Source organism: Mirounga angustirostris, unplaced genomic scaffold, assembly GCF_029215605.1.
Source record: "Mirounga angustirostris isolate CCGP_5_RB_7025 unplaced genomic scaffold, mMirAng1.0.hap1 SCAF_8, whole genome shotgun sequence".
NCBI lineage: Eukaryota > Metazoa > Chordata > Mammalia > Carnivora > Phocidae > Mirounga > Mirounga angustirostris.
In genome coordinates this window covers 90,417,245-90,442,132 of record NW_026991716.1, presented here as the reverse complement: position 1 = coordinate 90,442,132, position 24,888 = coordinate 90,417,245, and the positions used below count along the sequence as shown (strand labels likewise).

At 36.1% G+C, this 24,888-nt stretch overlaps 1 protein-coding gene across 4 annotated transcripts in view; it reads left to right on the top strand.

Moving 5' to 3' along the window:
• Positions 1 to 24,888, top strand: part of HACE1 (HECT domain and ankyrin repeat containing E3 ubiquitin protein ligase 1) — a 96,476-nt gene that overhangs the window by 55,283 nt on the left and 16,305 nt on the right. For all 4 annotated transcript variants that reach the window (XM_045865235.3, XM_045865231.3, XM_045865232.3 and 1 more), the window contains 6 exons: positions 10,820 to 10,931; positions 11,021 to 11,118; positions 11,286 to 11,373; positions 15,361 to 15,510; positions 16,030 to 16,226; positions 24,372 to 24,503. In XM_045865235.3, the coding sequence (XP_045721191.1) occupies positions 10,820 to 10,931; positions 11,021 to 11,118; positions 11,286 to 11,373; positions 15,361 to 15,510; positions 16,030 to 16,226; positions 24,372 to 24,503 (777 nt within the window). The remainder of the gene's footprint in view (positions 1 to 10,819; positions 10,932 to 11,020; positions 11,119 to 11,285; positions 11,374 to 15,360; positions 15,511 to 16,029; positions 16,227 to 24,371; positions 24,504 to 24,888) is intronic.

Below are 24,888 nucleotides of genomic sequence, written 5' to 3'. Positions count from 1 at the left end.
ATAGGGTTATGTCAGCATGACGCATAACCAGTTTGAATGGACTCCACTGGCCAAAGCTGAACAATTTGAACATCCAAATAAATTATGATGGCAAAATACTATAAATAAAATTGGAACCCATAAGTCGTACTATACTGAAACAATTAATGAATAAATGGGAAGTTTGATGAGGGGTGGGGTGTGTTTACAGTCTCAAAGTATCTACTCACAGAATACTTCAGAATTACAAAGATGAAAAACTACAGTGGAAAACTTGGCAGTGACCGAAACAGACATATCAGCATGCTGGCTGATAGAATGCACTGAGGAGAATATGGCATCACTTCTTTGATATTCCTGCTAAAGATGTATATCCGAATTTAATCATGAGAAGAACGTCAGACTAACTCAGGTGGAGGGACATTCTCCACAATAACTGACCTACAGTTTTTAAAAGTATCAGTCAAGGTCATGAAAATGAAGAACACACTGAAGAATTGTATCAGAGTGAGAGACAGGACAACTAAGTGCCATTCTTACACTGTGAAGGAAGTATTAGGAAACGGGCAAAGCTTGACACGGGGGTCTAAGAATTAGCTATAGTAAAGCATCAGGGTTAATTTCTTGATTTTGGTGGTATCTGCTTATGTAGAATTCTCTTGATTATAAGAAATACACACTGAGGTATTTAAGGGTGACTGGACATCATGTTGGCAGCTTACTCTCATATCAAGGAAAAAATACTTTGTACTCTATTATACTTAGAAATTTTCTGTAACTTGGAAGCAGTTCACAAAAAAGCAAAGTGTAAAAGAACAAAAACAATTACCTGTGGTAAGGGATTGATTTCTTCTTCTATTGGTGGCTTTCAGGTGGCCTGTAGTTAAAGGGAGAGACATTTTGTATTGCTGTACAAATGCATTAAGAGGAACCTCTGTGATCAGTCTTGTTTTGCGAATTATTTTATGGAAATGCAGGTACTCAGAAAGTTTACATACAAAAACATGCCCTTTGGCTTTTTAGGTGTATATAAATGGGTGTGGATGTTTTGATCTTACATGTCTTAACTAGCTTTTGAAGGTAACATTGTGTACGTTTTAATGTTCCATTTGAATTACTTTAAAAAATGACATTTGCTTTTATTTCTTGGTTCACATTTTGTAAAGGATACAGTTTAATAACTTACAACGGTTATGAATAAGTTTCCTGTCATTTTCTGTCATGTTAAATAATTTTAGCATTGTTCTGAGTGATAATAAGAAAACCTACTTATTGAGCATTCTGGGTATTGAGTATTTCCACATGTTACTTAACCTCTTGGTACTGCATTTTTCTCTTCTATGAAGTGGGGATGATACGAGGCCCTTTTTCTCATAGTATTGTGAGCATTACGTGTGAAAATGCATGTAAAGTGCTGAAAACAGTACCTGGCTTATAGTTGCTTTAATAATTGTTAGCTAATTAATGATTGTAATTATGATTATTATGTTCTGTATTTGCATTATTTCATTTAATCCTTACAGTTAGCCCGTGAAATAATTTTCTTATTTTATAGATGGGAAAACTAAAGTTCTGAGAGGTTTAGTAATTTCCCTAAGATCACAAACCTAGTAGTGACAGAGCCAGGATTCCAAACCATGTTTATCAAGCTTCAAAGCCCCTTCGTTCTCTGTAGGAATAGGACTCTGGTTATGGCAGTTACCTTCACTGCATCTTCCAGAGAGATACAGTTTTACCTTATGTGCCTTTTTCCTTGACTCCCTTAGCCTGGTGTGCTCTCTTCTCTCCCTGCTTGAGCAAGTCTTACCCAGCTTAATGTCCTGGTTCACACTGTGACCTCCTGAAAGCTTTGTACTCTCCTTATCTCCAGTCTCTAAATTCTTAGTGCACTATACCACAATAGTGGAACTCTGTACTTCACCATTTAGAACTTGATATTATATACATATTGTTTGTTCTGTTAGTCTTACCTCTTTAGCTGTATTAGTTTTTAACAATGAAATTGAGATTTTAAAGCTCTTATGTTAGCTGCAGTAACAGTGTTAGCACTTACTCGGCATGTAGTACTTCCTGATTAATCATAAAAATTACAAGTCACTTGCAGTTTGCTTATCTGTCAAATGACCAAAAGATAGAGACTTCTTTGCTGTTCAGGAGATCCTATTTTTCAGTTTTTAGGGTGGAGGAAAGGAAGAAAACAGGGTAATTGTTCCTTTCTAGTTGCCATATGTATTCTGTTGTGTGTCATTCTCAGCTTATCAAAAACCAGTGTTGTGGCTGGACCAGCTCTTGTGGTTCTGAGTGATACACTTCAACAATAACCATCAGGAGACTTTGAAAATATAAAGGTTTATTACTTACAGGACCTGGAAATTAATCAGCATACCTGGGGCCACACTGAGATCATGGGTAGAGAGAAAGAGCGCGAGTGAGCACTCCTGAGCTGGGGGTTCTGCTTTTATTGGGGTTGAGGTGGGGGCCTAGGGTTTTGAGGGCTCAGTCTTTATTGGTGAATTTAAAAATAAGAGCAGGAATTTAAAGCATGGGAAGAGAAAGAAAAATCAAATGGCCCAAATGGTTAGTTACTAAAATTAACCAACATCTCTACAACAAAGGAACTTCAGTGTGGGGAGGTGGTCTGGCTCTTTATCTAGTTTTGTGGCTGGCAGTGTGTCCTGCCCCCCACCCCTGCCCCAATCTCCCTCCTCCAGATAGCCCATTTTTAAGTGGCTGCCACAGCAATCGAAGTTTAAGTCAGGCACCTGCATTATGAAAAGAAAAAAACCCCAAACAACTGTCAGTGTTTACAGCCCATTCTGAGGCATCAGAGTCAATGGTGAGGACCTTAACTGCCTGGGTAGCTGATAATAATGCTCAAAGTCCGGGGCACCTGGGTGGCTCAGTCAGTTAAGCCGCTGCCTTCAGCTCAGGTCATGATCCCAGGGTCCTGGGATCGAGCTCCACATCGGGCTCCCTGCTCAGCGAGGAGCCTGCTTCTCCCTCTCCCTCTGCCTGCCTCTCTGCCTACTTGTTCTCTCTCTCTCTCTGTCAAATAAATAAATAAAATCTTCAAAAAAAAAAAAATGCTCAAATCCGTTGCAGGGCATGTTGTAACCCGGAATGTACACACCTAAATAGAATTATAATAGCAAAACTTAATAATTATACAGGTAGTAGTCTGAAATCCAGTCTGTAGCTATTGTCCCAAACTTGAAAGGTCCAGCCATGAAAATAGGTCAGTTAATTAAACAGTTGTATCTCATTTCAGGAGGTGGTCTTGCAAGTGGATTCCCAAAGTTAGGCCTGTATTTGCGAGAAATCAGGTATTTAATAAGAGGCATTTCTATGGAAACAAAGGAAAAATAAAGGCTAATGGCCGGAGTAAATTATAAACTAAATCTGAATCCTGAGGGCAGGATTTCAAGATGTTAGGCTCAAAGCAGCTTTGCAGTTTGAATTTTTCTGTTGATGCCCTCAGGTGTTCAGGTAAACTCGCTATTGCCCACTCAGCAACAGGGACAAAGATTGTCTGTCTGTGAGGTGTTGTGATGATTTCTCTGAAGTTTATATCGAGTTGTTTCATTCTACCTCTTGTGGCTTTAGGAAAAAGGTACTTTTAAGTTCTCATTGATTCCAAGTCAGAAGGGTGAGAGAAAAATTGGAAGTGTTAGTTTGGAGAGTTGAAGCCAAATACTGGAAGAAACTAGAATTCATGATCTGGTTTAGTTTACAGGTAAAAAACAAAACCCCAAGCACAATTAAAAGCACTAAAATCTGATATCCACAAAGGTGTATTACCAAAACATAATTTGTTCTGTATATAGTCATCCTCATTTCTATCAGAGATAAGGAAAATAAGGCTAAAGTGTTTGTAAAATAAGTCCAGTCTCTTTAAACTTGGCCTGCTTATTTATGTACGTGCAGCATGAATCGCGATTGATCCTCTAGACTCTTTTAAGTCAGCTTTGCTGGAATTTTTCATAAGGAGTCTCAGATTGAACTTTTTAAAAGCTGCTCAAGGCTAGGAAGCCAAACTAAAGACTTGATGTCAGACTTCATCTATAATACCTATAGATTTGGGTGAATTCCTCATTTTTTCAGGTTCTTAAAATATTCTGATATTCCTGGGCCTGCCAGGAAGTGACCTTCCTCACTCACCTGGTAAGGCTGCTGGGAACCCTATAAATAAGGTACCAGACTGATTTTTCCTAAGGGGCTTAATTGGTTCCATAAAGTCAGCCTTATTTTTTTTAAGCTGTCTGGTCATATCTGAATCTGTGCATATCTCTCAAATACGACATTCCATTCAAAGCCTTGGTAATGTAACCAGTGTTTCCAGTTGTGTCCTGGTACAAGGAGAACAGATTGTCCATTGAAATTATGCAAATAACTATACTGCTATGAAAATAGAAGAATACTCACTGAGAGTTTCCAGATTCTGGAGGGATCAGATGGGGGGGAAATAAGTGATTGTTTCATCTTGGTTCACAAAGGTATACTTTACCAAATTGCTGTAAGTCATAGCTATCTTAAGAGAAAAAGTTTCCTTAAATCTGGAAAACAAAAGATTAAAGAACCAGCAATGTTTCGAACAAAACTCGTAAAAAATTATAATCATTCTTATCAGTTCATCCAGTCCTAGTGATTCTTGATCTTGATCTTCTGTTAGCAGTTTTATGAATCTAGTTTTTCCTTAGAGTTCTGTCATTTCTTACCCAGTTCAGTATATGATCTGAAAGTTATCAGAAACCTGGGCTTGTCAGAGTCCTTTCCAGGAATCTTCTTGAAGATGAAGCATTTGTGCAAAAACATCAGAGTGAAACAGTAACTGTCTGTAAATGATAAAAGACTTAAAAATGCCCATGTTTAAAGATCTGATGAGAGTTAATTATAACACAGCTGACAAGGAAATTTGACTGTTTCTTAGACACACATTTTAAGATGATAACTGGAATGATGACTGATAACATTTTGTATCAAATTTTTAGGAATTTGATAGAATTTCTGGAACACTTACATTAATAGCACATATCCATACAAAGATATCCATGAGGAAGGTTTAGCATTGTTTCTTATTTGACAGTGCTTCTCATATAATTTTGCCTATCAAATAAGCCTAATTAGTTAAATGTTTCTCTTTTTATAGAGTGAACAGATCTTTTGAGATGTTCCAGGGTTCTCTAGAAAATCCCAGAGTTATTTCCAGGTCAAAAAGATTTTATTTAGAATTTGATTTTGGGAACTTAGTCAAAAACATCAGAGGATTTTGGACACTTGACTAAATAGGATCACAGATTAATTATGAAACAATACTTAATTATCTACTTAAAGCGACAAAAGATTTTAAAGGCATATACAGCAGATTACATAGTTCTGAGCAAAATTCAGCTCCTCTAATATTGAGAAGACTCAGTTTGCTTTAAGTAATCAAAGACCTGGTTAAAGCAATATGAAACACAGGTTAATTATTTTGATAAAACACAGAATCTTTGTTTTCTAGCTAGATTACTTAAAAGATAAGGCAAAACCTTTTTCTTTTTTTTTTTTAAGATTTTATTTTTTTATTTGAGAGAGAGAGAGAGAGCATGAGCAGGTAGAGGCAGATGGAGAGGAAGAAGCTGACTTCCCCGCTGAGCAGGGAGCCCGATGCGGGGCTTGATCCGAGGACCCTGGGATCATGACCTGAGCTGAAGGCCGACGCTTAAATGACTGAGCCACCCAGGTGCCCCAAGGCAAAACCTTTCATAATCTGTTTTCAAGAGCCGACCAATACTCCCAAGAAAACGTTGTCCTTTTAGCAGAGGAAAGAAAATTATATAAGCATAGTATTGATATTAAAGTTTATAAAAAAACAACAAACCCTTATAACAACGATTCTGTTTTAGCTAACTCAACCACACAAGGTAAAATTCTCTTTCTTCTCAACTTTCTATACCATTTTGTCTTTTATTTTCTCTTTCCCATTTTGAAATAACCAGTTTTACTTTAGGACAAATTTACTTTCTTTTCCCTTAACAAAAATACATCTTCATACCTCATACTTTCTCTTAGCTAAAGACACATGCTACTTTCCTTGCATGCAGAGATGTTTCCCATATTTAGTAGTTGTAATTACATATGTTAATTAGAATTCTTAGCCCTTAGAAGCCTTAATTTCTAACGAAAAGCAAAAAGTAAAATTTGTGAATTGTGACACCAGCATTCTTTACACTGGCAAATTTATGAGCATATTTTATAATTTCTATCAACATACATTTCCTCATAGTACAGCTTTTCAGTGTGTCACAAGACATGCGTACTAACAGACCCAAATATCTTTAGTTCCTCTGTGGTAAGTGATCAAAAGTAGGTAAACTTCAACTAGTTTTGCAATTACTGTTTCAGTATTTTATCTTATTTGGAAATGATTTAGACATTCAATGAATTTCCTTCATTTAACTTAGCAAAATTCTAGGGCTGGAAGTTAACAAAAATTTTAGAAACTGGTTTTAAGTAGACATATCATAACACATAATTATTGCTAAAAAGTTCACCTAGAAACTCTTATACCATTAAACATTTATTTAAATCTCTTGATCACAGCAATTATGTTTAGACGACCATGAAAAACTTCATGCATCATCCCAAGTTGTTTTTCCTGCTGACAAATTTTGTAATAGAGATAACATGAATTTATTTGACTAGTAAACCCTGGTAGAATATGTTTTTTTATCTGCATTTTATTTAGCATAATTAGTTATATTAATATGATCTGTTATATTTAACGTATAATATGTATTACATGTGTATAATATTATGTTATAGATTATTATATATATTAGTTACATATAATCTGCATTATATTAAATATATATATATATATCTGAAGACCTACTTTTTTTAATTACACCAAATTTAAACTAGCTTTTACTTCCCAAAGATTATCCCAGATCATGTGAACTTGTAAAAATTTGGGTTAGTTTTGGGGGCGCCTGGGTGGCTCAGTTGGTTAAGCATCTGCTTTGGCTCAGGTCATGATCCCAGGGTCCTGGGATCAAGCCCCGCATTGGGCTCCCTGCTCAGCAGGGAGTCAGCTTCTCTCTCTCCCTTTGCCCCTCCCCCTGCTTGTTCTCTCTCTCTCTCTCTCTAATAAATAAAATCTTAAATATTTTTGAGTTTTAGGAATATTTAATTCATAAGTGCTTATTTTTAAGCCAATTAAATAGAGTTCTTTTACAGATTAATTTTGGCAGTACATCTGGAGGTTGAGAGAAGAAAATCACATATATAACATATCCATAGACATGCATAAATATGCAGACAGACACAGAGACCTGTAGCTTCAATTCCAGCATTCTAGTCATGAATCAGGTACAACAATATAAAACTCACTAGTGTATAAATAACAGCTGAATCCAAATTGGCAGACAGAATAAGTTAAGGTTGCCTGCTCCAGTGGCTAAAGCTTTTTACTAATACCTGTGGAGAAGACTTTGAAGATTTGTATTTATCCTTAACAAATAATCTTTAAGGAGTCTGTGGACTAGAGTTTGGGCAAAAGAGCTTTTTATAGCATTTTGTATTTTAAAAGGCCTCTTTCCCCTCTTTTTCCTTTAGTCTCAGGCAATCGTGGGCAGAGTTTTAGTTACCTCCTGGGGTGTTTACTTTTCAAAGACATTGAAGGATTTACATCTTCAAGGGACAGAGAAAGGATGTAAGTTTTCTCCTAGGAGTTCTAGGGCTTTTACGATGGTTTCCGAGGTCACAATAAAATGTAGTAGTGCCACCCTGTAATTGGGGGAGTGCCTTGTAAAAGTAATTCTCTGGACTCAAGGTCAGATGAGTCCTCTTCAGGTTGGAAGGGGTTATTTGGATCACTGTGGTCATGGAAATGATGTACCCATTGGACTGCGGGAATTTTGTGCAGCAGGAGATGGGCTTCCTCTGTGAGCCTTAGCAGTGATCACTGCGATGGAAGGATGAGTACAGTGCCAGGTAGTGTATATCCAAGTGAGGAGAGAGAGGGCTCGGGTATGAGTATCAGTGGCTTTAGCAACCGTTGTCTTCCCAATTCCATCTTCCTCAGGAGAGGCCTCGATAACCCGGTCTGCTCTTCCCTTGGCAGCAGGAATACCTCGTGAGGTGTGCTTGTAGTTATGCCCCCATTCAGTAGAAAGCTGAGGGGGCTTAGAAAATGTGCTATCTCAGAAGGAAGGAGCATTATAGTCCAGATGGATCTGTAAGAAAGTTTTGGATTTTAGGGTCTTTAGAGATGGTAGCTAGTTGATGCATTTTAGCTGCCATGTGTAACAATTAAAAGCCTGATCCAGACAACCAAGAAAACCTGCAATAACCAGTTAGTTCCCTCTCTCCTACCTGCTGCATAAAATATTTAAGAAAGGTTTGAATTTCAGTTAAGGTATAGCTTTTCATCTCAATTTCTACTACTTGTTTTTATCCTGTTGCCTTAATCTTACTCGAAAATTGTTGTTACCAGAAAATTTTGGATGACATCACTGTCAGCCCTCTTTGTAGGTGGCTGCTTTACTTTTCAGGATGTCCCAGGAAACCTCTCCTGGATTGGAGTCTGCCTTCAGTAGCATGATATACACGGGGTCTTGGGAAAAGTCCCTAGGCCTCTGGAGCATAAGCCAGAGCCTTGGCATTTTTGTGTGCATAATTGAGTAACACCTAGGAAGCACCCATGGGGTTTTACATTTATCAAGGAGCTGGTGTGCCTCCTCAGGGTTCTTAGATTGTTCAGGACATTTACATTTGTCCATTAATTTTTTAGCCATACCACACCAGGGATTGGACCCATAGTATCCTATTGGGTCAGGGGACAAGTAGCAATGGTAGTGAGTGAAGTGGTGACACAGACTGTAGGCCTCTGCTGTACGTTCCCTCTGTGGTGCCATTGGCTTCTGTTTGCAAGGCTATTTCTCTTTTCTGGGTTAGGACATGTGATTTGGGCACAACCCACTTGACTCAGTGGTTGCAAGTGGAAATTTCCAATCCTTCTCACCTAAGGAATCATTTCTATCTACCTTTGGCCCAGAACCCTCCTTGGCAGTGGCAGTAGCCTTGCAGTCTAATCCACCCTCCCTTGCTCTCCTTGGCTTTGGAGGTCCGTTATACACATTGATAGTCAATTAAGACCTTTATAATTAGTAGTCTGATCATCTCATTAGATCATATGGCCTTGATCATGCTGCTCTGGGGAGATTCTTGAATTATTATGGCAGCTGTGACCTTTTAGGTTGGATATTGCAGGCAACACACGACAGAAGCAATGTGTGAAAGCACAGAGCAGCATGGCAGACCCCCAGCTAAAGGTGCTCCTTTCTCAGATGGTGAGTTTGGCAGTTAGTAGGCAGGTTGCAGGTAAAGACATTCCCCTTGGTTAATTGCAAGGCCTGACAGATGCAGTCCTGCCATCTATGCCAATTGTGTGTTGGTCTCAGCCTTTCGATAACCGGTCTTGTGCCTAGACCAGCCCTTGTGGTTCTTATTATGATTGCAAGATGCCCTTCAGCAGTAAAGGAAACTGAAAAAAATAAAGGTTTATTACTTATGGGACCTGGGTATTACACAGCACACATGGTGGAGGTGAGGGAGTGGGCGAGTGTGTGCGTGCGAGCATGATAACGCACATGGGCCTGAGGTTCTGCTTTTATTGGGGTTGAGGTGGGAGCCTAGGGTTTCACAAGCTCACTGTTGGTGAATTTAAAACATTAAGAGCGGGAATTTAAAGCACGGGAAGAGGAAGAACAACAAGTGGGCCAAATGGTCAGTTATAGAAATCAACCAAGATTTCTAAAACAGAGGAGCTTCCCTGTGGGAAGGTGGCCTGGCTCTTTATTAAGTTATGTGGCTGGCATTCCATTTATTTGAGATAGCCATCTTTGAAGTAGATGCCTCTTTGAAGTGGTTGCCTTGGCAATCAAAGCTTCAGTCAGGCACTTACATTAAAATAAGAAAAAATACCCCAATTGTCAAGGTTTACACTACATATTCAAAGGATAGAAATAAGAATAAAGTTAGATAGGGGTGCCTGGGTGGCTCAATCAATTTTAAGTGTCCGATTCCTGATTTCAGCTCAGGTCATGAGCTCAGCCCGGCGTCAGGCTCTGGGCTCAGTGCAGAGTCTGCTTGAGATTCCCTCTCCTCCCTCTGCCTCTCCCGGAGCTCTCGTACATGCTCTTTCTCTCTCTCTCTTTCTCTCTCAAAAGAAAAAAAAAAAGAATAAAGTTAGATCTAGAAGACTATTTTCACAAAAAATTAAATATAACATGCAATGTAATTTTTCTGGATTTGGAAATTCATTCTTTTTTTTTTTTTTTTTTAAAGATTTATTTATTTATTTGAGAGAGCGAGAATGAGAGAGAGTACATGAGGGGGGGAGGGTCAGAGGGAGAAGCAGGCTCCCCGCCGAGCAGGGAGCCCGATGCGGGACTCGATCCCGGGACTCCAGGACCATGACCTGAGCCGAAGGCAGTCCCTTAACCAACTGAGCCACCCAGGCGCCCTGGAAATTCATTCTTAAAAGCATTGTTGGGCTTAAAAGAAATTAGGAGTAAATTGTGTCAATTCATATCTGATAATTAAGTTTAGATATAACCTGATTTATCAAGTCTTTTCTGCTAAAATGGGAATTAAAAAATATACTCTTTGTAATCAAAGTATTTCGGCTAAGATCTACCTTTTTGTGAATAGTTTTTGAAATGTCAGAACATTATCTAGAACTATTTATTATAAATAAAGGTTTAAGAATGATTATTTGTAGAAAGGGCATTAGCAGGCTCATGAAGTAATCTGATAGGTAACTGCCAACATATTTTACCGTTTTTTGTTGGGTTAGCCGTTTAAAGATCGCTGTGAGTGGTTCTATGAACATTTGCATTCAGGACAGCCAGATTCCGACATGGTGCACAGGCCAGTGAATGAAAATGATATCCTGCTGGTTCACAGAGGTATGTCTAAGAAACTGATGTGTGTGAGGCCCCAAATAGTAGTTACTGTAAGTTTTCATACATGAAATTAACTAATGCTATATATTTAGATTCTATTTTCAGGAGTAGCTGTGAAGTTGTGTCAAGAGCAAATTGTGCAAAGCTGAAGCAAGGAATTGCTGTGCGGTTCCACGGAGAAGAAGGCATGGTGGGCATAAAGATCAGTGCTGGGCGCCACCCAGTGTGAAAGATGGGGATGCAGTGTGCTGCATAACTGATAAGGGAAGACATCTGAAATGATTTTAATTTGTTATTACTCAGAAAAAATTTCCCATGTATTTCTGTTGATGCTTAATTTTATTTTCTTGAACTCAGGGTCAAGGTGTTGTGCGTGAGTGGTTTGATATTCTGTCTAATGAGATCGTCAATCCTGATTACGCATTGTTCACCCAGTCAGCTGACGGTAAGTTGTACAGTCTACAGGACTTTCTCTGTGGCTCTCATAGTTTCCAACTACAGCAGTGCATTTTCTCCTTTGATTCCCACAGTAATCGTGTGAGCTAGGTGTGGCATAGTCCCATTTCCTAGAAAAGAAAGTTGAAATTCAGAGGTTTTGTTAACACAGTTAATGAGTGGTAGGATCATGAGTGGAACCTGATTCAGTCTAGCATTCTTTCCTCTAGATAGTTGGTTCTCAAATATTTGTCTCAAGGGCCAGTGCTGGCTCCACGGAAGTTTTCATCAGTCCTTTGTAAAATAAAACTAAATTTATACAATTTTAAGCATTGTCCTTAGACTTTTTTGAGCTAAAATTTCCTTTTGTGAAATAATGCTAGTAGATGGACTTAGAAAAATACTTATTTGGAAAAATTAAAATTTGCTAACCCTATTTGAGTTTCCAAGTCTTAAAATTTATTGGTCATATAAAAAACAGTCTAGAAATCATGGTGTTAAATCTTAACTTATAATCTATGTATAGTAACTTAGTTTTCAGTCCTTTTAAAAGATTAAAACCTAAAAAGCTCTTATTATCTTATAATACAAATAAACTATTTGTTGAAATGGTAATTTGGACCTGCACAATTCTAATTTGATATTGTAGGCTGAATGGAAATGGTTACCGCCTCATCTGTGTGAAGAATACTTGACAGTTCTCTAACTTAAGAAAAACACACAAGTGAAGGCGGGATTTCAGTTTTTAAATGCTTTACACAGTTGCTTTTATTTCCTGAAGATCTTTTCTTTCCCAGTGTTTAAATTTCTTTTTTTTTTTTATAAGGAGAGAGTGCATCATTAATTGTACTTTCTGATTATCTCCAACCAAACCGGCAGGCAAATCTCCATTGAATAAGAAGGATGACTTTAGGAGAGAGGCAACGGGGCGGTGGGCTGCAGGGATGCTAGGGAGCTGTAGGTATGCACCTATGTATTCACACATGGTGTATTTGAAGTTACTTAGGGATATGGGACTGTCTGCTTTAATTTAGAACTTCTGATTTTTTTGCTCTGAGGTGAATTTGTTGTCTTTGTTGTTTTTATGACAAGTTTGATGAGGTGCTGGGTTTAGTTAGGCCTAATCTTTGAAGCAAGATTTAGCATTAGAGCATTATATTTTAGATTTATTTCATTTCTTTATAGTCCATTATTCTGTGTCTGTTTAGTTTCATAGCTGAAAAACAGATTTGATGTGCAATTATGAGTCAAGGTAATTCCTAACACTATGAATATATTAGTAGAGCATATGCTAATGCACAGAGATCATAAAGATTGTGATTTGTCCTTTTTGTAAGCCTTCTCTTTGGGATTACAGTATTTATAAATTAAAATCTTGGTGAAATATTTCCTTGTTCTTATGTTTAATTGACACGAAGGGAATTATGCTGAAATTTTGAATTAAAAATTCCTGAATGTGGGAAATGTTTGGGTAGCCCTCATGTCTATAATAATTTCTTTAAAACTTGCTTTCTAATTAAATTAAGATGCTTACCATAGAGTTTGGTCTTTGGTCTTACACTGGATGTGAGTCCTGGCTCTGTTCCTCTTGTTGTCGTCATCTTGGGCCAATAAATGTAACCTTTCTGGACCTCAGTTTCTCCATTTGAAATGGTGATAATGTATGTTTTGTAATGTGGTAAGAGAGAAATCAATTAGCCGTTATGTAAAAAATGCTTAGCCTAGTGCCTAAGAAATATAGAAAGTAGAACTAATTATTAGAAGCTATTATTATGTGGAAAATGGTATTTTCTTGTTCACTAGGATTTTTCTGAGGTGATGAAAATAGCTGTGTCACAGTTACATTTATTTTGAACTTAAAACAGAACCTAAACTTTGTGTTCTGTTTTAAGTAGTTTTCAAATTAAAAACTATTATTATTTTCCCTATTTGTTTCCTTATTTATTTTTTGTTTTTGATTTCTCCTTATCTGTTCTTTTTAATAACCTAGATTTCCCAGAAAGTACTTAGCAAAGGAATTATAAATTACAGACCTAGGGGTGGAAAGTTGGGTCATCAAAAATCTTTGCTGATTGATTCATCAGTAACCCTAAGCATTCACTATTTTATTTTATTATTATTTTTTAAAGATTTTATTTATTTGAGAGAGAGTGAGCATGTGCACACACGTAGGGAGAGGGGCAGAGGGAGAGGGAGAAGCTGACTCCCCACTGAGCAGGGAGCCCGATGCGGGGCTTGATCCCAGGACCCTGAGATCATGACCTGAGCCGAAGGCAGCCACTTAACCAACTGAGCTACCCAGGCGCCCTAAGCATTCACTATTTTAATAGGTAAAAATATTTGTGACTATTCTTAGATTATTTATATCTTTGGAATTATTATGTTTGTCCTTGAAGTTTTTCTTCATCTCACAAAACTTTCCTGTGACTTTTAATACCCAGTCTTACCCATGACTGGGAATTATTCTCAAAAGGTACTTGACAGTGAATGACTAGCTTCATGTAGCCCTTTTAAGTCGTTCAACCATAAGCTTCCACAGTTGTACCTTGTATCTAAGTAAACTGGTCATGGCAGTGTAGTCTAGTGCCAACAGTGAGAAATCAAAGACCCTCAATGAACAAAGTGAATCATTGTCAAAATATGTATACGAAATGATCAAACATCTCATTTTTCAAAACTTTCTACTTTTCCTTTATTTTATTTTATTTTTGGATCCTATTTCATTAGATTTAGCAGTTTATTCTTTCTTCTAGTGTAAGTGCCTAGAAGAGTAGTAAATAGCTTGAGCTCAATAAATATTTGTTGAAAGAATAACAATTGTCTTCGGAGTTAGTGATCATCACAGAACAGTACAAAAAGTTCTTTAAAGTTGAAGTCTTGGTATTAGGTTTTTCCATTGCACTAGATTTTTTTTAGACGTTTGTTTTCATTGTGATCAAATATATAACATAATATTTACTATTTTAACCACTTTAAAGTATACAATTCACTGGCATTAAATACATTGACAGTGTTGTGTAACCATCACCACTATTTCCGGACCTTTTTTCATATAAGTGGAATCATACTAGGTTTTGACAGTAATTGGTAACTATTGCCTTTGCCATTTTTACTTTTATACCTCAGTGGTGCTTATTGAAAGTTGATTATTTGTGAGGTGCCTAGGTGGCCAGTTTGTTAAGTGTCCAGACTCTTGGTTTCAGCTCAGGTCATGATCTCAGGTTGTGAGATTGAGCCCTGAGTTGGCCTCTCCTAGGCTCAGTGGGGAGTCTGTTGGAGATTATTTCTCTCCCTCTGCCCCTCCCCCTGCTTGCACGTGCACTTTTCCCTCTCTCTTTCAAATAAAATCTTAAGAAAAATAAAGTTGATTATTTGTTGTGAGGAATAATTGGTTGACTTGTGGATTTAGGTGATTTTCTGATAATTGGTAAAAGGCATCGAGTTCATCACTTAAGAACAGTTGTACATTTAAAATTAGTTATTCTCTTGTAGTGCTCTATTCCATAAGGAGCAAAAAGTAGTGAAAATACTGCACTGGGCATGTATAGATGAATGAAACAATGCCTGTCCTAATTCACAGCCTAGTATTTCTACATTGCTGAGGAAAACATGTTATGTATATTATCTTTTAATATATTATTTCCAGAATCTCTTTGACACATCTTCCAACTACTTTCAGTTAAAAGTAATTTTCTCTCTGCAAAGACTTACTCTCATAAGTATGTGTGAATTAATGATTATCTTTTGACAATTCCATTGTCTGTTATATATTTCACAAAGAACATTCTGGTGGAAGTTTATACATAATGTAACCTTGGTTTTGCTGAAGTTGTATATGAACAGTTGTACGTTTAAAATTTTAGTTATTCTCTTGTAGTGCTCTATTCCATAAAGAGCAAAAAATAGTGAAAATTTCAAATTCAGTTTCTGCATTGAAGCGATCTTTCTTCTGCATCTAGATTCTTAGAAATAAATTATTTTGTATTTATTTTAATAGGAACAACTTTTCAGCCTAATAGCAACTCCTATGTAAATCCTGATCACTTGAACTATTTCCGGTTTGCTGGACAGATCTTGGGATTAGCTTTGAACCACAGGCAGCTTGTCAACATTTACTTCACAAGATCATTCTATAAGCACATTCTTGGTATGGCTCTGTTGTTATTTCCAGAGGCACTTATTTGAAGTGTTTTTCTTAGAATCTTTAGGAAAAACTAAATAGGTAAGTGGAGGCATTTTGATTGAGGTAATTTTTCTTTCAATTGGAAACTGTCTGTGTATGTAAGGCATTTGGGAGCCTATGAGGTAGAGAAAAAAAAATCTACTTTTTTGCTAAAAAAATTATCATTTTAGTGTGTAATGTTTATGCTAAGAGTGCATTTTAATATGGATATACCTAAGTGAATTGGCACTTTTTGAAGTATATATAATTTTTCTGTATAGCTATTTCAGAGAAAGATTACATTATAAAAATGTGGAAAAAAACCACAAGTTTAAATTAACAGACTTTCAAATCCAGGAATTAGCCTCTACTTAAATCATGCTGTGAATTGGACTATATTTTGCAGTTTTATGGAATATCTGTAGAGGGCAGTATTTTACCATTAAACAAACAAGGAAAGGCAGAAACATTTAGAATATAACTGCTCTATGTTTGCATTTTTAGGTATTCCTGTAAATTACCAAGATGTGGCATCCATTGATCCAGAATATGCCAAAAATTTGCAGTGGATTTTAGATAATGACATTAGTGATCTGGGTCTAGAGCTAACCTTTTCTGTTGAAACTGATGTGTTTGGAGCAATGGAAGAGGTGCCTTTGAAACCTGGGGGTGGAAGTATTCTTGTGACACAGAATAATAAAGTGAGTATTTGAATATTTATCTTAGCCATTGTAACTTGGCCCTGATAGTTTGCTGATTAGCCTCCTGACACTAGCTAGAAAAACTTGTGCTGTTACAGAGTTTTGTAACATTTTTTAACAGATAAAATATTTAAATTAACTAAAACATCAAGTATCAAACTTTTGAGTTAGAAAGGGTCATTTCATTATTGTGTTAGATAGCTGAGGCAGTTCCTGAAGCAGCCTAAAGCACAATTCAGTCGATTGTATAAATTGGGCATCTCTTTATTGAAAAATTAGATTAGATATAGAAGTTTACATCAAAATCATATTTGCATTAGTCACTGTTTCATGTTTTGAAGTACGATGTTAAGAGTTCCACTAGAGAAAAGAAGAATTTCCTGTGTTAAACTTTGTACATGCTTTTGGGATCCAGTAAATCTGTTAGACCTCTGAACTTGATTTTTTTTTTTTAAGCTTTATAACTTGATTATTTTTATTTATTGTTCTATCTTCTGTTTGTGAATTTTTTTCCCCAGTTTTATTGAGAAATAATTGACATACAGCTGCACATATTAGTTTTAAATTTTGGCATATGTTTTAAATGTCACTATTGAAAAATATGTTATTTTAATATATAATTCAGTTTTATGTTATATTTTGATATGTAGGAAATTGGGAGTCAGGAAATCTTGTGTGGGAACTCCACTTCTGTCATTTACCAGTAGCAACTTCTGGTTAAACAAGACTAAAACCTTTTTCCTTTCCATTAGTTGTATTATAATTCCAAGACAGCTTCAGAAGCAACTAACTTTAAGGAATAATGTCCATTGATTTAGTAAAATACAGATTTTTTTTTTTTTTTTAAAGACCAGGAGACTTGGCTGCATTTTAACCTCTTTGAGCCTCAGTTTTCTATTCTGTAGAATTGGGATAATAATAGCTCCCATACAGAATCATTACTAGGATTTTGCAAACTGAAAACCACAACACAAAAGTTAGTTCTTATTGGCTAGTGCTCTGTAAAAAGAGGCTCTTAGTATGAGATATGTACAGGGTATTGGAAAGTTATATTATGCTATATAGTTTTATTTTTTGCGACTTCTAGGTACTATACATATAAAAAAAACATGAAGTTTAATTTTTGAAAATAAGATCAGAAGCTGTTTTTGCACATATATACTTAGATGTTTTTTAGTTCGCCCTCTCATTTTACACATGAGGACACTGAAGCCTAAAGAATTGTAAATCTGGGGCCAAAACCCAGGTCTCCTAGTTTCAAGTCTCATGTTCTTCCTTCACAAAATTAATCATGTTAAGGAAGATCTTACTTGATTTTTAATATAATGAGTCATGTTAAGCTCTAGAAGATGAAAAGAGTAAAATGCTTTATTTTTAAAACATATATAAGCTTGCCAGTGAATGAAAATACTTTTTAAAATCTTCTAATTATTAGATTGTGCACCCTATAGTGCATTTATTATTTTACACTGGAGACCTATTTTCAATTAAGGGTAATGAAGCTATAGAGTCTTTTTTATAAGAAGGTGATTGTTTTTCACCAGAGAAACTCAAACATGATTCTTATCTGTGAATACTATGGTGAATGGACTTGTCACCCTCTCAGATATGTTTTATATGACAAAGTGGAAAGACCCATTAACAATTGCATGATGTATAGCTATATTTATACTTGTATCTCCTAACGCTCTCCCTCCCATTATCACATGGTTTTTGTTTAGATTTTTAAAAAGACATTTTATTAGTTCTTTGGCATTTGTGTCTTAAAATGAAATCTAGAAAGAAGGAAGATAGTAAATAATATCAAGAGTATACACACCCATTGAGGGTGTACCTTTCATTGTGAGTCCGGTTTGAGACTGGAATACTTACTATTGTAATATTAGAGAGCCTGAAACTTTTGCTTCTAAGTTAAATATTTTTATTTAACTATAGTCACTAATTGTTTGGTTGATTATAGGCTGAACCTTTTTTTTAATGATTAGCTTTGGGTAATAAAAGCAGGATCTTGATCACTAATATGTTAATTCTTCTCAGCTTTCATTTTTGTGATGTAAACATTTTTCAGAATAATTTTCTAGTATTACCAGAAAGAGTCGAGTATAATTGTTTTTTTTTTTTTTGAGTCAAGTATAATTGTATATCAAATTGTTGATGTTTAAACAATTAATGCTCACTCAATAAGCAACCTGATTAATTTTTAAAAATAAAAATCTGTAGAAACATAACTGCATCTTAAATTGATCCCTTGCTTTAAGACTGTTAAAGTATTCAGTTTACAAGTAAAATTTTCAATTTTTAGAGATATTGTTATTTTTTAACATACATTTCTTTCATGAACTTTTTTGTTACGTTAAGGTTAGCCGTTTACTTACTTATCTCTATAGGTATAAAGTTAAAATTGTCACGTTTGGAGTTCAACTTCAAAATCTGTAAGCATGTTGAAGCTTAAATGAGTTACCAAGCTTGTTAGTACGAGAAAATCTGTGTAAGCTGATCTCCACGTGGGGGAGTCATTTATTCCTAATTTTTATGGAAAGGCTTTGGTCTCCCATCCAAGGCTTTGGTAATTATAGAGGGAAACCAAATAGATGAAAATACCTTTGTTTAAAAAGGAGTACATTAAATAAACACAAATGATGTAGGCAGAAGAATATATGTACATTCCACATTTGAAATATAATGCTCTTTTAAATTTAATATTGTTATCAATTTGTTTAAAAATCTTAAAAAATAATAATAAAACTAAACTCTGGTTTCACTTTTGAAAATGGCTGAATTACTAGGAGCTGAGCATTTACATTTAAATAGTATTTTCATCTTCCTTTAGAAGTTTTGCTTTTACTTTTCACTTTTTTATTCCTTTTTTTTCTTTAAAGGTTTTATATATTTATTTGTCAGAGAGAGAGAACACAAGCAGGGAAAGTGGCAGGCAGAGGGAGAAGCAGGTTCCCCACTGAGTAGGGAGCCTGATGCAGGACTCGATCCCAGGTGCCTGGGATCATGACCTGAGCTGAAGGCAGACGCTTAACCGACTGAGCCACCCAGGTGTCCCCTCTTTTTTTATTCTTGACTGAAAGCTGGAATCATGGAACCATAAAATTTGAGTTAGAAGTGACAGATTTTCTTATATCTTCTGTTCTATCTCCTAGAACTGAAGAGTAAGCTACATGAGCTTTAAATGCTAACACTTTTGTAGTACTAATCATGAAGTTCATTCAGGCTGGGAGGGAAATAGGAGTGGGTAAGACAGGGTATCAAGGAATGGAGGAGGTGGTATGGAAGCTGAATTATAGAGGACAAGCATTAAGTGGTCAGATAGGAGTAAGGAGGGGGAAAAGGAAATGTTCTGGGCTTAGAGGAAGTTAAGGATGACAGAGCATGATGTATTCAGGGAACCACAGGTAGATCAGAGTTGTAGATCTTAGCTTGCAAAGTAAATGAGTGGTAAAAAATGAGGGGAGTAGACAGGGGCCAAATTCTGAAGGACTGTATCCACAATTAAGAATTTGAAAATTATTCTGAAGACTGTAGGGATGACTGTAGCTGTTATAGAGGTAAGTTCCATCAATGGATTCTGTTTCTTAAAAACACACAAAAACAAACTTAGCTTGCAGTGTGAAGAATGAATTGAAATGGGGCAATACTGGAGTCAGGGAACTGATAGGTGGCTGTGGTATTGGTCTGGGGAGCATGCATGAGGATTTTATAAGACAAAGGCAGTGAGGATGGAGAAAATGAGATAGTTTCTTGCCTTTTTGGTATATCTGCTTATTCCTACAAGAGAAACCTGGTTATCCTTTGGAGTTCTCAGTGGAAAAATTTTCAATGAGAACTCTTACATACCAGAGCAGTAATAAGTGGATAAACTCAGGAAAGAAGCTTTTATATTCAAACAGTAAATTGAATTATGTCAATAATAATGCCATTTAGACTGTTAATTACTAAAAAAATAACTATTCCAAATTGTTTTACAAATGTGGCCCAGTTTATTCCTCTGCTTAGAGGAGGGAAAAAAAGAAACTCTTGTTTTCACTAGTAAAAGTTAACTATTATTTAAGTAAATATGGTTTATTTAGATATCTTTCAAGAAATAATGAAAAGATTTTCAAGAAGAAAAATAGCTTAAAAATGCATTTATATTCAATATCACCACCATTTCTTATAAGAAGACATAATTTAGGTTCAAAGCCTGAAGAGAAGTTAAAATTTTAAGGAAGATTTCGGAGAGATGAATATTTATTCCACAAATTCAGAAGACTAGAGATTATTAAAACAAAATGTTTCTGTAAATGTAGACATATAATTTAACTGGAACATACTGTCCGAAAGTTCAGTCTTCTTTTTTTTTTTTTTTTTTTAAAGATTTTATTTATTTATTTGACAGAGAGAGTGATAGCGAGAGCAGGAACACAAGCAGGGGGAGTGGGAGAGGGAGAAGCAGGCTTCCCGCCGAGCAGGGAGCCCGATGTGGGACTCGATCCCAGGACCCTGGGATCATGACCTGAGCTGAAGGCAGACACTTAATGACTGAGCCACCCAGGCGCCTGAAAGTTCAGTCTTCTTAATCTCAGTGTTTTTATGTTTTTCGCTTTGCAGTTTCTGTTTTACTTAACTATTTTATATCAGTTACAAGGGTCAGAGGTTAAGCCAGAAAAAAGTTGCTGAGGCTCTTTTTTGTTGCTGTTGTTGTTTCTATGCTGAAGCTTTCTAAGTTGAAAGCTTTCTATGTATTAACATAATTACTTCACCAGTACAAGTACTAAGATTCTTTAATATGATTAATTCTTCAATTTAATTTTTTGGCATCTGGTATTATTTAATGCCTTCAAAGAATAGACAATAAAACTCAGGTGGGAGCAGACATGACTCCTAGGATATGCCATCTATTAGGGATAAAAGAAGATCCCCTGACCCAAGTTATATCAATCTCTTGTAATAACTTAAAAGGAAATGATAGTTTAGGTTTGGTTTATATTTAATGTTTGATTGTGCAAGTCTTTATGCCGGTGTTTTGTGGACTGATTGTCATCTGCATATCCACTGTTTCCTTATTAAAGCATGTAAGATACTTGATGTAGTTACGCAGAGCATAAAGCGTGGGGAGGTGTGAGTCACTTGGATGCCTGTATAATGGGAATGTAGCCAGTATATTTCTGCACAGTATGAATAGTCAAAAAGTTAGTGTGTAATAATAGTGGATGTTCATAGTAATAATTGTATCATCAAGAAAATGTTAATTTGTGTTACTCTCTTTGAGGATGTATAGTGTTTAAGGAAGCAGGGAAACATTTTAGCTCACTTGGTTTATATTTTCTTCTGTTAACTACAGTTATATTTCAGCTACATGGAAAACTTTATTTTACTAAACATCTCAGCAGGATTTGTGATGGCTAGGATTTTATTATTTTTCTGAGAAATAATTTAGACCAAAATTCATCTACATTTAAATTAACTTAACATGGAAATTGGTATTTGAAGGAGCTGATTTCCACAAATTGGTATACAGTGACTATGGGTCAAAGTTATAGAAATAAATGTGGAAAACATTTAGAATATTAGAATAATATTCCATATTAGAAGAATAGAAGGGAACATGGAAGGAAAGATTAGTATACTTGTAGAAATTAATTTTTAAAAAGAGAACGTGTGAGGAAGTAATAGGAATTAACTGATTGAAAACAGAATGTGTACTACTCTGGTAAATACGGAATGCAATGGCCAATTAAAATTGGTAAAGTGTACTTTGAGCAATTCACAAATATTTTACCCTTTTTTTTTTTTGAGAGCACGTGTGCACATCTGAATGGTGGGGGAAGGGCAGAGAGGGGCAGAGGCAAAGGGAGAGGGAGAGAGAGAATCTTAAGCAGGCTCCACACCCAGTGTGGAGCCCGACACAGGGCTAGATCTCACAACCCTGAGATCATGACCTGGGCTGAAATCAAGAGTTGGATGCTTAACCAACTGAGCCACACAGGTGCCCGCAAATCTTTTACTTTTATGCTTCATAATTTAAGGTCTTGAACAATGATTGTTGAATAGTACCATAAGATTCTAAGAGCAAAACCTTTTGGGAAAAAGCTGTTCTTACTAAGGGAACATAGGGTCTCATATAGCATCTTAAACAGTAGTGAATAAGTGGAGCAGAAAAATTGTAGCAGTTGAGTAAGTTTAGGTAGAGCAGACATAAAGTAAAAGATAATGATGTGCTAATATTGAAATCACTGCTGGTTATCACTTGGAAGTGTGCTATATATATTATTTCTTGGATGTGAAAATCTAGTTTATGTTTCTGTTTGATTGTTTGGCACACATTTTTGTCTCCCTCTCTCTGGTAACTACCTAAATGTAGTAACTGATAATTCCTGTACAGTGGAGGAAAAACTTGTGGGTGGTAGGGAGTGTGATTTGGGCGTGGGAGTAGACTGAATAGCAGAGATGACCGCTTTCCCTGTGCTAGATTGCACAAGGGGCTATGTGGGGCTTGGGGAGAACTATGGGGAAGCCACCATGACACTTCTATAGCTTTGACATGGATGGAGAATTCATAGCCAGTGGTTATATATAACTTTCTAGCTCAGTACTTGTGGGTTTTTTCCCCCCGGTGTAGAGTTAGAAAGTGGGAGGTGGCAGAGTTTCAGATTAGTGCCCCCTCAAAAAATAAAGGAAGGAACCTAAAATTGGCTTTCTCTACTCTCTTTAGAACATTCATACCTGGGAGGTAAGAACTATATTAGGAGGTATATTACTACCCTGGTCCAAGCCATCATCATCACCTTCACCTGGATTACTGGTAGTAAAAACTATTGCTTTTAAGTCACAAAATTTCACTTAGATGTAATTTAAAATATATAAATGATAACAATTGATAGAGTTGATTGATAAATATAATAATTGATTCTTGTCTGAGCCAAAATATATTCTTTATTACCAGTTAAATTTTGAGTGACACTATTTTCTGTGATGATGTATTTTATTTTATTTTATTTATTTATTTATTTTTAAAGATTTTATTTATTTATTTGAGACAGAGAGAATGAGAGAGAGCATGAGAGGGAGGAGGGTCAGAGGGAGAAGCAGACTCCCTGCCGAGCAGGGAGCCCGATGCGGGACTCGATCCCGGGACTCCAGGATCATGACCTGAGCCGAAGGCAGTCGCTTAACCAACTGAGCCACCCAGGCGCCCTGTGATGATGTATTTTAAAATGACGTGTAAAAATAGTTTACCTTAATTCAGAATCAAATAACTATGCTTAAGTGACCCATTTTATCAAGTTCTAGGTCTGTATTAAATGCACTTGTTGAATGTATGCATTCATCCAGTATTTGTTGAACATTTACAAAGTGACAGCCAGTTTTTTAGGAGCTGGGAATATATACTGGAAAACAAAACAGAGCCCTTGCCTGCAGAGAGGTTACATTCTAATGAGATAGTTGAGTCAGAGACATGAGGAAGTATAGACACTGAGGCCTGAACAAGCTTATGTTTGGGGAATAGAGAGAATGAACAAGGGGGAGAGAAGAAAGAAGTGAGATGAGAGCGCAAAGAAAGGCTGGATCATTTAGGGCCTTATAATTTGTTTTTTTACTTAAGTCAATGTAGAGTTGTTTTGTTTTGTTTTAGGGAGGGAGAGAGGTGCTTAAGTGACTGAGCCACCCAGGCACCCCTCACTGTAGGGTTTTGAGCAGGAGTGATGTGATCTGAATTATATATGAAATTGTATGTAAAATATATATTTATATATTTAAAAGATCACTTGGTGGTATGGAAGAAGCAGTACAGAGACAAAAATGGAAACTGGGACACCACATGTTACAGTAATCCAGGTGAAGGTGATGATGATGGCTTGGACCAGGGTAGTAGTAGTGGAGATGGTGAGACAGGGTCGGATTGAGAATGTTTTTTGGAGGTAGTTCTGATAGCACTCACTGATACAGCGTGTGAGAAAAATCATGGGTGATTGATTCCTAGGATTTTGGCCTAAGTAGTTAGTGATTGGTAGATTATGGGTTTACTGAGATATTTGAATGATGGTGCCAAATTAATTCCAAACCTTTACCTCTTAAATGAGGAATGATCATATCAACAATATCTTAAGTATGTGAAATTGAAAAAAATCATCACTTTTTTTTTTTTTTTAATAGGCGGAGTATGTTCAACTTGTTACTGAACTTCGAATGACAAGAGCCATTCAGCCTCAGATCAATGCTTTTTTACAGGGCTTTCATATGTTCATTCCACCTTCCCTCATACAGCTTTTTGATGAATATGAATTGGTAAGGAAAAACATCAGTTCATTTGTGGTTACAAAACAACACAAAACTCCATTTGCTATAATTCAGAAATAATTTTGGAGTACTATGATAAAATAATGTATAATAAGACATTATGGTTTAATGTTCATGTTTAGAGATTTCTTACAAGATTTGTGATTGTGCGTCTCTTAAGCTTAATAACCAGAGTAACAATTCCTTAGTGTGAAATGAAAACAAAAATGGAATACATTTTCAAAGTATTTTACATGGGAGATGTTGAAGGCCAGTCTTCTCAAAAGCAATAATCATATTACAGTTAACCCTTGAACAACACGTGTTTGAACTGTGTGGGTTCAAACTTAAACATGGATGTTTTACAGTATAACACTGTAAATTTTCTCTTTCT